This window comes from Arachis hypogaea, chromosome 2 (genome assembly GCF_003086295.3).
Source record: "Arachis hypogaea cultivar Tifrunner chromosome 2, arahy.Tifrunner.gnm2.J5K5, whole genome shotgun sequence".
Taxonomy (NCBI): Eukaryota; Viridiplantae; Streptophyta; class Magnoliopsida; order Fabales; family Fabaceae; genus Arachis; species Arachis hypogaea.
Genome location: NC_092037.1, coordinates 89,237,823 through 89,249,270, shown reverse-complemented (window position 1 = coordinate 89,249,270; position 11,448 = coordinate 89,237,823). Strand labels below are relative to the sequence as shown.

General features: G+C 30.9%; 1 protein-coding gene and 2 long non-coding RNA genes across 7 annotated transcripts; 1 reads left to right on the top strand and 2 right to left on the bottom strand.

Moving 5' to 3' along the window:
• Positions 1-259: 259 nt before the first annotated feature.
• On the bottom strand, positions 260-3,359 carry LOC112750029 (uncharacterized). Of its 2 annotated transcripts, none has more exons than XR_003175317.3 (3): positions 2,543-3,359; positions 814-894; positions 260-583 (listed from the first exon to the last, which is right to left on the bottom strand). It is a non-coding gene; the product is annotated as an uncharacterized lncRNA (long non-coding RNA). The 2 variants fall into 2 exon arrangements; XR_003175316.3 differs by having other exon boundaries at positions 814-959; positions 2,543-3,345.
• Positions 3,360-3,926: 567 nt separating this feature from the next.
• Positions 3,927-6,462, top strand: LOC112750020 (uncharacterized). Of its 4 annotated transcripts, XR_011873759.1 has the most exons (6): positions 4,093-4,380; positions 4,537-4,583; positions 4,663-4,776; positions 5,001-5,149; positions 5,574-5,674; positions 6,233-6,462. XR_011873759.1 is itself a non-coding variant. In XM_025798510.3 (5 exons), the coding sequence occupies exons 2-5, from the start codon at positions 4,566-4,568 to the stop codon at positions 6,351-6,353; spliced, it is 354 nt and encodes a 117-aa protein (XP_025654295.1). In that variant the 5' UTR covers positions 4,093-4,380; positions 4,537-4,565; the 3' UTR covers positions 6,354-6,462. The 4 variants fall into 4 exon arrangements, 2 of the variants coding, with proteins under 2 accessions (XP_025654296.1, XP_025654295.1); XR_011873758.1 differs by lacking the exon at positions 4,537-4,583 and having other exon boundaries at positions 3,927-4,380; XM_025798510.3 differs by lacking the exon at positions 5,001-5,149.
• Positions 6,463-6,964: 502 nt separating this feature from the next.
• LOC112750017 (uncharacterized) lies at positions 6,965-9,072 on the bottom strand. The gene is made up of 2 exons (XR_003175314.2): positions 8,467-9,072; positions 6,965-7,244 (listed from the first exon to the last, which is right to left on the bottom strand). It is a non-coding gene; the product is annotated as an uncharacterized lncRNA (long non-coding RNA).
• Positions 9,073-11,448: the final 2,376 nt, after the last annotated feature.

The window sequence follows — 11,448 nt, the reverse complement described above, 5'->3', positions numbered from 1 at the left end:
AATACCCCTAATAACAAATATATTTAGTTAAATTATTATTGACTCTAAATTTTTTTAAATTTACTAAAATACCCCTAATAACAAACATCTTTAGTTAAATTATTATTGATTCTAAATTTTTTAAATTTACTAAAATACCCCTAATATTAAATATGTTTAATTAAAATTAACACAAAATACGTATCTAAATTTTCAAAAATTTCATAATTCATAATTCGTCTCATAATCCTAATTGAACTTATATAAAACAAATCTCAACGATTCTAACCACATATGTATTAAAAAGCTTTACTATTATCCAAATTAAAATTACAAAGAAGTCTCAAAAAGTTAAAATTTACTAACAGACGCATAACTCTTGTACAAGAATGCAAACATGAAAAAACAAATCAGCATCTATATATCATGAAAAAAGAATTAGGATGTATCAATTACAACAACAATTCAAAAAGAGGCCATTGTCAGCAATACTCATGTGGGCCTTTTCATCTCACTTATATATCTTTAGCTTTCTTGGCTTTCTCACTGGTGTGCTCAATGAGATTCGGATGTCTAGGAGTAGATGATAGTATATGTAGCAGATCTGTTCAACAAAATAGAGGAAATAAATTGAACCTATCAATGAACTAGTAGCAAATTTAAACAGCAAGGGCAGATTTTGATTTTTAACTTTTCACCAGTTAATACATAGTTTAAAAGATGAAAAGTAACAGTCAAAAAGTCAAGCAAGTAAACATACGTTTGCCTAAGCTCTGGCTGATTATATAATTTACTATGATGACAATAATAATTTTTAAAGCATATATATCTTACTTTGAGATTTGGAGTTAATATAGGAAAACTAACACCTTTCACATCTTGAATGCCTTCCAATACATCCTTTGCATCTGCCAACTGAATTTGGTTTCAAAGATGTGAAATCAATTTGTCAGATAACGTGTGTTGAAAAAACATACGGCCTGAAAAAATTTAAACAATTAACCATATAAAATAACATAAAAATAAATTAAATCGTAGTCATAAAATTTATTTTCAACACAACCTACTTTCAGTTGCTAATTTTTTAGTATAAACAATGTCTGCATATTAATGGAGGTAAAAGCCAATTGTGGCCATAACAGCATAACTAGCCAAATTCCTTATATATATATATATAAGGTCTGCACCGCTAATTCTCCAATTTTTGTAACTGTATGGTTCTAAAATTGTGGCCATCAAATTTAGTTCACAATGCCATCAAAGGCACACATATTCTTTTGTCCTTTCTTCATTTCACTTTATATATCTATCTATAATTCTATATATCTATCTTTCTATCTATGTCAATGTTAATATTAAGATGGCCTTTCGTATTCATAATATAAACAGCAGAATAGTCTGTCTCATGCACCCCTTTTTCAATTCACACACCAATTAGTTTCATACTCATAACCCAATTAGTTTCAACATCCAATTCTGTACCTTCTTGTAGGATTAAATTATAAGTATTCCATCAGAAAGAATTCTATAGCAGCAAGTGCTATGCAAATAAATGAGAGAACCAAGCTATTTATGACATGAAACACAATGTAAATAAAAATAGAACAAAAAAATAATAACAATAACAATAAAAAGAGAAATTGAGTCAGATGATTGGTTAGGATCATTTTGTGAACTAGTGTCTAATGAGATGGGTGCTGAGATTTTGGCTTTATCATAAATCGATCTTTTCATTAAATTTCATTGAAGCTAAACACACATTTTATTATCCAATTTTGAAACATGTGCCTTGAAAAATCTTTCGGACAGAACCTGCAGCAGGTGCCATATAAGGTGAAAAATGATAGGCCTCTTATTATACACATAACCCAGACACAAAGATTACAAGGTGGAAAAAGAATGTAAAAATCACATTCATCCATGATATATTTGCATAGAGGCATTGTGCACTGATTCTTCATATACATGTATTTAACCAATTATCGAACTAATTCAACTATTAATCATTTGGAAAGCTAGAACAAGGAGGATCTAGTCTAGCTTCCCCAGCATTAGATCTTTTCAACTTGATAAATAAATTGAAGTAAATTTTAAAGCATACTAACAACAGGCACAGACCTTAGATAATGCAGTCATACAAAATATTCCTTAGATAATGCAGCCAAACAAAATATTCCTTAGATAATGCAGCCAAACAACAGGCACAGAGCATATATCAAGTTTCAATTCAATTCATAACTGTGTTTTATCTATCAACAATTCATCACTGGTATTTTATATGAAATGTGTAACAAGAGAATTAAGGATACTATAATCAAAGAGGTCAGAACTGAAACTCAAATCACATTCCAATTCCAAACAAATTAAAAACTGAAATCACATTCCAATTCCAAGTACATACATAAGGTTGAAAAAATCTAGAACAAACCTAGAACAATTGTTTAGACGAATTGAAATGGATCTAGAAAATTGTTTCAATTCCAATTTCATTGAAACAATAAAACACAGTACAATTTCAATTCCAAGTACATTCTAATTTCAATATTTCAAACCTAGAACAAACCTGTGCTTGAAAAAGATCACCAGGAACAGGAAGATGCGAGGAGGGAGAGGGGTGAGGGAGACGACACGAACAGGAAGCACAACTCGAGCAGAGACGGAGGCGAGAGATGCGCGAGCAACCGAGCTCAGACGAAGGAGAGAGACCAGACGCGAGCACGAGCACGAACACAAACGCGAACACGAACGGAGGTGAGATGTGATGATGAACACGAACGCGAACAGTTGATAGTGAATCTTCCTTCTAGAATAAGGAGCTCGGTAGTCGTGCGAATCCAGATCAGCGGCGAGGCGGCGCCGACGTCGGTGGAGCCTCCATGGATTTGGGGAAAAATTTAGCTAGGGTTTCGTTTTTATGGAGGAGTTGCTCTGCTAGGGTTTAGTTTTTTGTGAAATGAGTGAAAGATCTGAAGAAAGAGGGTTAGAGTTGAAGGGCATTTTAGTCTTTTTACATTGTGATATACATTCCATTTCCATTGGAATTAAAGATAACCATGGGGAAGATGGAAATGAAATGGGTGGAATTTTGATTCCAGGGAATAAAATATACCCAGGAATAAATTTTTAACTCTTGAACCAAACATAGGAATAAGATATTCCCATCTCAACATTCCTGGGAATACACTTGTATTACCTCCAACCACACACACCCTGAGTGTTTCCATAAGAATCGACGCTCCTTAAAAGGGAATTATAGAGTAAAGAAATTGCAGAATGCATAATGAATGGGAGTGGAAGTTGCAGCCTTGCAGGGCTTCTTTATTTAGGTGTGGAGTAAGTGCAACTTGAAACGATCGATCATGGTTCAATTATTTAAACTCACATTAACGCATTAATTTTTTCTTTTTATTATTAGAGAGTCATTTAAATAAAAACATCTAAAACGTTTTTTTAAAATATTTTTTATTAATTAAAATTTAATATACATAATCAATTAAATCATATTATTTTTATAAAAAATAAGTTAAATAAATTAATTTAATTAAAAAAATAATAAATTAAATTTTAAACTAATCTAAATTAATATTTTTTTAACTTGTATATTATACTATCAAAAGAAGACTAAGACAAATTTATCATTATTGCTTCTCCAAATGTCTTCTACAATTTGTCAATTTCACGTGCGTCATGATTTCATATTTTAATAGCAAGTAGCAACTATGTGCATGTAAATTTTATATATATATATATATATATATATATATATATATATATATATAAAGTTAATAGCAAATTAAATATACAACAACTCTTATTTTTTGGGATAGTAGAGTAGTATAGTTGCCTTGTGATAATAATAATAATAATAATAATAATAATAATAATAATAATAATAATAATAATAATAATATATCATTTCTCAATAACCAGAACATTTGAATGATGATAATTCATTGTAGATTGGAATTTTATTTAAGGAAAAGTATAAATAATCAAGTGTCTATTAGTCAAGAATTGAACAACTTAATTAATAATTATTAATTTTAAATTATTTTTTAAATTTAAATTTTGATTAATTGACATTAATAGTATTTTTGAATCAAAATTTACCCTAATTTATTTTCATTCCCATTTATCATTCACCACACATAACCACAAATCCTAATCCTTCTCTCTAATGCCTCACGCTGCCGTGGTTTCGTCGTTTCACCGTAGCGGCGCCGCTGAACCGTTCTCGCTTATCATTCACCCACTCCGCTCACCTTACCCTTTCTCACTACTCGCGACTCCTCATTCATATCGCTCGCATCCTCTGCTTTTGCAGTTCTATCCACGCTCGAGCCGTCTACACTCGTGCTGACCCCCTCCTTTCTTGCCAATTGCAAGGGCTCTGTAGACAAGGTAACGCTGCTTGTGTTACTCTTTCTTTATATAATTTATTTCTTTTTTACTTGGGATTCTCCATGCCTTATTTTATTAAGTTCTAATAATCAGGATTCAATTTAGGATAATTCATATTTCTAAATTTGATTCATTATTATGCATTTGTGAATGAAGGTGGATGTTGGAGAGTTGAAAATCAAAGAATGTCGAAAGTGATAATTGTAAATGTATTGTCTTCTTCCATCAGTGCTTGATTTAAGATTGTAAATCTAATGCTATAGTATTTGTTTTTTATGTAAGGCTTCTGAGATTCCTAATATAGAACATGTACCAAGGCTATTGCCGAAGAAAGAGGATCTAAGCTTGATTAATAGAAATAAAAGAATGATGGGACATCTTTTGGGAACTCTGGAGGTATGTTAAGACTAGTTACTTTGTTTTGTTTTTAGAAGCAATGGAAATAGAATGTTATAATCTACAAGGTTTGGATTTATTGAATATATTTAAGCTTTCTATTATTGATAGTACTTACTTGGTTTTTATTGCTAGTGCTTACAAAGTCTAGATTTACTAAATACATTTAACCTTTAATTTTATAACTATTGATAGTGCTTACTTGGTTTCTATATTTTTTATAGGCTTTGAGATGTTTCTGATTGAATAATGTGTCTTTGCTTATGGCTGAATGCACCACCAAGGTAAAAGGATATAATATTTTCGTCTTAGTGAAAAGAACACTATACCACTACAATGATCGAAGGTTTTTGGCAATTTTTTTCTTTTCAAGGTGATATTTATTTGTATGGAGTTCTATTCTAGTATTTCTTGTCTTCTTTTGTATTCTGTGGTTATCAAGAACAAATAGATTAAAATTTTATTTTGGTCATTTAAACTTTATGAAGTAGTCACTTGTCATAGATAAGGTTCAGAATGAGGATTTTGTATTTACTTTGGAGACAGTTATGGCCTAATTTGGGGAAATTTCTATAAACATTTACTAGATTTAAATAATTAGATTATTTTAAATTGAGTAATAATTGTGTCTTTTACTTTTAAAAATAGATGTTTTTTTATATGATTGTTCATGTTTCTTTATTTTTATAATTATCAATAGATGGCTGTTTCTTTATATTTTTTAACCCATTGTTACTGTTACTGTGAAGTCATTTGATATCATAATTTAATTTGTTATATTCTTTTATTTTTAACAGGTTGCAGGAATTGAGGCTAGAATGAAAGGTGGATATTATATTGGCCGTGGTTTGAGCTCTGTTAAGGAGGACATAAGTAGAATATGCCGCGATGCTATAAAGTAAGTTTTCTTTCTTCTATTCTCCTGTCTCCTTGGATGGAGATTGTAATTCCCTTTTTTTTTATGAATTGGATATATATTATTACTATGATTGGAGACATTTTAATGAAGTAAATAGGGTCTGTTGGCTTATGTTGCCAATCATAATAAACAAAAGAACATCTTCACTAAAAAAAAGGGACTTCTTAAAATAAATAAATAACAAAAGAACATCTTCACTAAAAAAAAGGACTTCTTAAATAAATAAATAACAAAAGAGACAATATTTTATTATAATTTTCTCATAATCTGATTCTAACCATAGAAGTTCATATGTTAAATTCTAACCTCTATGACTGCTTTGTTGTTATACCTTAATTTTTTATGCTGTTTGGCGGTTTCACATACATCTTACTTTTACATCCTGAGACCCAGTTACCTCTGTTTTTGAATTGTTCATTTAGCATGTCTTTATTAGGTTATAAGAAAGGGTGTTTTACCTTTCACGCTTGATGTTCTTTGTTTTTCAACAATATTCATGTTTAATGGTTGGGTCATTTGTGTGCTTATCCATCACAGGGCAAAGAATCAGGGTGATGCTAATGACATGAATCGTATGATCACATTGTTTATTCAGCTTGCAACACTGTTGGAAGAGAGCTCTATATCTGTGCATGACAAAGATGTGCTAATGACATGAATAGTATGATCACATTGTTTATTACTTTTATACATGATGAATTCTTGTATCGACAATGTTGTAAATTATATGGATAAGTTGAATGAATATCATGATTCCTTTCATTGCATTTTAGCATGATGACAAATTTATAGTTACTTATGTAGGATAAGCTTTTTTTATTTTTCATTCACATGACTTCCGTTAAAGTAACAGCTATTTAGTATGGAAAAAAAAAACATCCTGACACTTGACACAAGTAACATCCACTTAGATCTTTACAAAAATAATTGGGTACCTAACAGGAGGTATTTGTATTGTTTTTTACTACAGAAATGATTTAATTGATAGTGAATACAAGTATCACAAAAGAAGGAAAAAGATTTTTGTATTTATCCTCATACTTGTTCAACAAAATTTAAAGAAAAAAATAGATAAAGAAAAGAACAACAACAATATCTAATTATTTGCTTTTTCAAGAGCAATCAAAGGGTTTTGACAGCTTTTCTTTTACTCACTGTTTGCTTTATGCTGTTATTATACTTGAATTTTGGAGTTACAATTTTTATCAAATTAAAACTGAGTGTCCACGTACATAACATACTACTTAGTACTACTTAATGATAAACTTATGAGGCAAGTATTACTTATATTATTAAATTTATTATCAAGTAGTCAGGGTGTATACAACAAATGAATAGCCATAGATGAGTATTATATATTAACTATAAAAATGCTCATAAGTTACAACAATTGAATCAATAAGTACAATATGCGTTTAATTACTTCAAAGTTAATTTCCACCTTAAATAAGAATCATCCATTTAGTATGAAAAGAAATATTTATTTGTTTAACAAAAGAAACATCTGACGTAGATTTTTTCATATTGCGCTCAGCTCTTCAGGATGTCCCTGGAAAGTGAAAGCAAAACAAAGTATTTATGGTCAAGGTGTAGGCAACAAATTAATAACCATCTATGTCTATTATATGTTAACTATAAAAATATTCATAAGTCATAACAATTGAATCAATAAGTACAATATGAGTTCAATTGCTTCAAAGTTAATTCCCTTATTAAATAATGATTCCTTTTAAAAGAATCATCCATTTAGGATAAAAAGAAACATCTATTTGTTTAACAAAAGAAACATGTGATGTAAATTTTTGCATAAACATTCAAGTTGCCTACAAGAAGAAAGATACTAAATAAGACCAAAATAAAATACATTCAATTCTTAAAGTATTATAAAAATTCACAACTGTAACTCAGAAACATCTCAAAATGTATCAAAATTGTCACAAACGATAACGTCATCACATGTAACATTATGATGGATTTCACTCTTTGCATGATTTTTAGGTGTCCAAACTCAAAGCGAACTTTAAATTTGGCAAAATTAAACTAATTCTAGTATAATTTTTATCCCAAACTCGCAAATCACATTAAAAAGAAACCAGTGCAGCATGTGTACGCATTATCCATCAAAACAGGGAATATTAAACCAATAGCATAAATATTAGTAGCAATCACCCATTGAACGGAAAAGAGCAGTTCTATAGCAAATTTTAAAAAGATGACATATCACAAATGAAACATTCACATTTTTCGTTTATAAATATCATCTTTGTTAACGTGTTCAGTTTCTTGCAGCAATTTCATATAATTAAATTCACACCGAACTTCGAATAAATCAAAATTAAATTAAATCATAACTAATCTTTTCAAAAAAACAACAATCTTATGGTAAAAACAACATTCATGATCATTCAGTAAGAATCATCCATTCACAACAAAAAGCAACATCCAATAAATTATAATTGAATCATATGCATACTCAACAAAAGACATCCAGTTCGCATGACTAGGAACATTCAATAATTGAAATCAAAGACAAATCAATTTATCAATCCACCAAAAATCAGAATATCTTAAGAACATCTAGTATCGAAAGAAACCCTTTTTAATTCTTACAATCAAAACTCTATTTTTACTGAGAAGTAACATCTAACAATTCAAAATTCATATTATATGAATGTGTCATTATATGCATTGGATCTCGTACAAAATCAACTTACAACTACTTTACTCATATTAAAATCAATCAAGTATAACACCCATCAATAAATTCTTACCGAGGAGTATTTTTCAGTGAGGCTTCACAGTGCGACCTGGAGGAGTCCGACGCGACTCTCGTGGGGGCAGATCACGGGAGGTAACGCCGAGTGAACCGAATGAGAAAGGAAGGCTTCAATGGCGCAGCGACAATGACATGCAGCAGTAGCAGCGGTCTGGGGTGGGCTTCTGACTCCCCGCAGTTGCTCACGCGTGGGAGGGACGAAGGCGCTACAGCGGTCCGGCGCGAACTTCTGACCACCGCCGTTGCTTGCACGTGGACGGGATGGAGGCGCTACGACGGTCTGAGGCGAGCTTCTGACGTCGCGGTTGCTGCACGTGGACGGGATGGAGCTACTGCGGCCCTAGATTCTGGCTAGTAAACGCGTACGAAGAACGTGGAAGAGAGGCACATCCATTGAAGGGTTTTGGATGCTATTGTAAGGAAACGGTGAAAGGTAAAGGTTAACTAGGATTAATTTGGTTACGGTGGGTAAATTTGGATGTTGCTTTTTTTTTATATGGTAAAATGGGTTTGGGGTCAGCTCAATAGAAATTGGCAGAAAGTTGGCTGAACTCCTCTTGATTTCCTAGCAAATTAGAATTTTATTTAAAGGTTGCTATTTGCCAATAAATTTTAATAGCAAATGGAAACCAATACGTAACTTCCTTCGAAGCACATGGAAACCAATACGTAACTTCCATCAATGCTTTTTGTCTGCTTGTATGTAATAACCGAGATTAATTTCTAGAAGGCAAAGTAATCATTTATTATTATTATTATTCAATCTCGTTTTCGAAAGTAAAAAAAATAATAATAAGCATGATCCGGTCCGAATTATGAAAATAAGCCAACTCAAATCAGGTCTGACCATTATGGTATAGATAATTGAATAGGAATCTAATTAATAATAAGTCAATAAACGTTTTTAAGTTGTACTTTATATTAATTAATTATTATTAATTAGTAGTTATTTATATTTTATTTTTTAAAAAATACAAAATTAAGGATTATTAATTACATCTTCTTATTCTAATATATTTTTTTATCATTTATTACGCAAATTTTAATTTCTTTTTTTAAAAAAATTCAAAATTCAAAAAAAAATATCAAAACATAAGATAAAAAATCATCTAAATCCTAAGAAAAAATACAAAATATAAAAAAAATCATTCAAAACTAATAAAAAGAATTATCCGAAATTTAAAAAATACCATAAAAAACTAGTTAAACGAATCATTCAAAATCAAATAGGAGGAGGAGAAGAAGAGTCGTAAAGTGGCCGGCAACAACGTATTAGATGGCATTGAGTGGCGGTGGGAGACTCACGGTGGCGCGTTGCGAGGAGGAAGCCACGGAGGTTGCGCATCACGATGGAGGAGTCGCCATGGATCGGAGTAGTTTATCGCACGTTGCGAATGAGAGCCTGGTGGTGGCTGCGTCGCGACGGATAGAGAGCCATGGGGTGCAGATTCTGCGCGCGACGGATGGAGATCGCGATGGTGTTTGGCAGTGCAAATGCGTCGGGATTATGATCCGCGGCGGTGGAGGCGGCTATGTTCAACGAAAAAGGACGACGGCGGGACACGGGGAAGAGAACGTGCAGCGCAACGAAAGACGCGATGGTGGTCAGTGGGTGGCGACGCCAAAAACTGCGTGGAGACGGCAGGTTTGTCGAGGGAGAGATTTGACTATTTTCAAGTAAATGAAACGAGATTAGATTTTTTATGATTTGTTTTTATTGTGTGCTATAAATGTGATTAGGATAAATGTAGACAGAATCTTTTTTAAATTTTGATTTTTGATTTTTAAATTTTTATTTATTTATAAAATTTAAATTATAATAGAGTTAGTTTATGTTAACTTGTATGAAAGTTATTTTTCTATACTTTTCCTAATTAAATTTATTGTTACTTTTATACTAAAGATAAATTGATTTTGTTCTAATTTATTAAAAAATAAATTATTAATCGATTTAATAAATAAGTCTACCATCAAAATAGCACATAAACATTTTAAAAAATATTTTAGACATTTTTATCTACGTTAAACACCAACACAAGCATTCTATGCCATTAAATTGCGCTTTTAATTTGCTAATAAGTATTAACACATCAATTTTGTAATTTAAAATAATTTGATGACGGCGGTATTATTTTTAGTTTTAACATGAACTTAATTTAGAACCAAGAGAATTAGAAGTCAAATTATTTTCATGTGTTATTATTTCTTGGTGCATTTTTATTGATACTGTTATTCATATATGAAAAAAAATAAAAAGAAACTTACCCATCACAAGATCGAAAATAATACCACAACAACAATAATTTATCAAATTAATAAATTAATAAGATCAAGAACATAAACTCATATCACAAGCTCAAAGAACAATGCCTCAACAACAACTTTTCAAATTAACAAGATAAAGAACATGAACTAAGATTCAGTAACTGTTCAAATTAACAATAATTGGACAAAAATACAGTACCCTAACAATCATATATAGAATACAAAAATAGCACCTCAACAATAATTTATCAAATTAACAAAATAACAATAATAATAACATAAACTCATATTAGCATCCCAGCAACATTTATAACAACTAAAAGTTAAAACTAAAAAACAACAGCAAAAAGAATTTGTTGCAACCCAAATACAAGAAAGAACAAGAACAATGAAAAGAAATTACCACTATAATAAATATGGCCTTTAGCAACGTTAAATTTTACAACGCCTTAAAACCGTTCTCTTAGATAGGTTTAGACAACGATTTCTTATAGGTTACTGTTGAATTTAATTTTTTATTATTTTAAAACAACAAATTAAAACGGTTCTCTTTGACTATTGGTGCAGAATTTACAACCTTAAATTAACCGACAAGTGCATCGGGTCGTACCAAGCAGTATCTCAAGTGAATGAGGGTCGATCCCACGAGGATTGATGGACTAAGCAACAATGGTTAAGTGATTTACTTAGTTAGACAAATAGAAAATGGTGT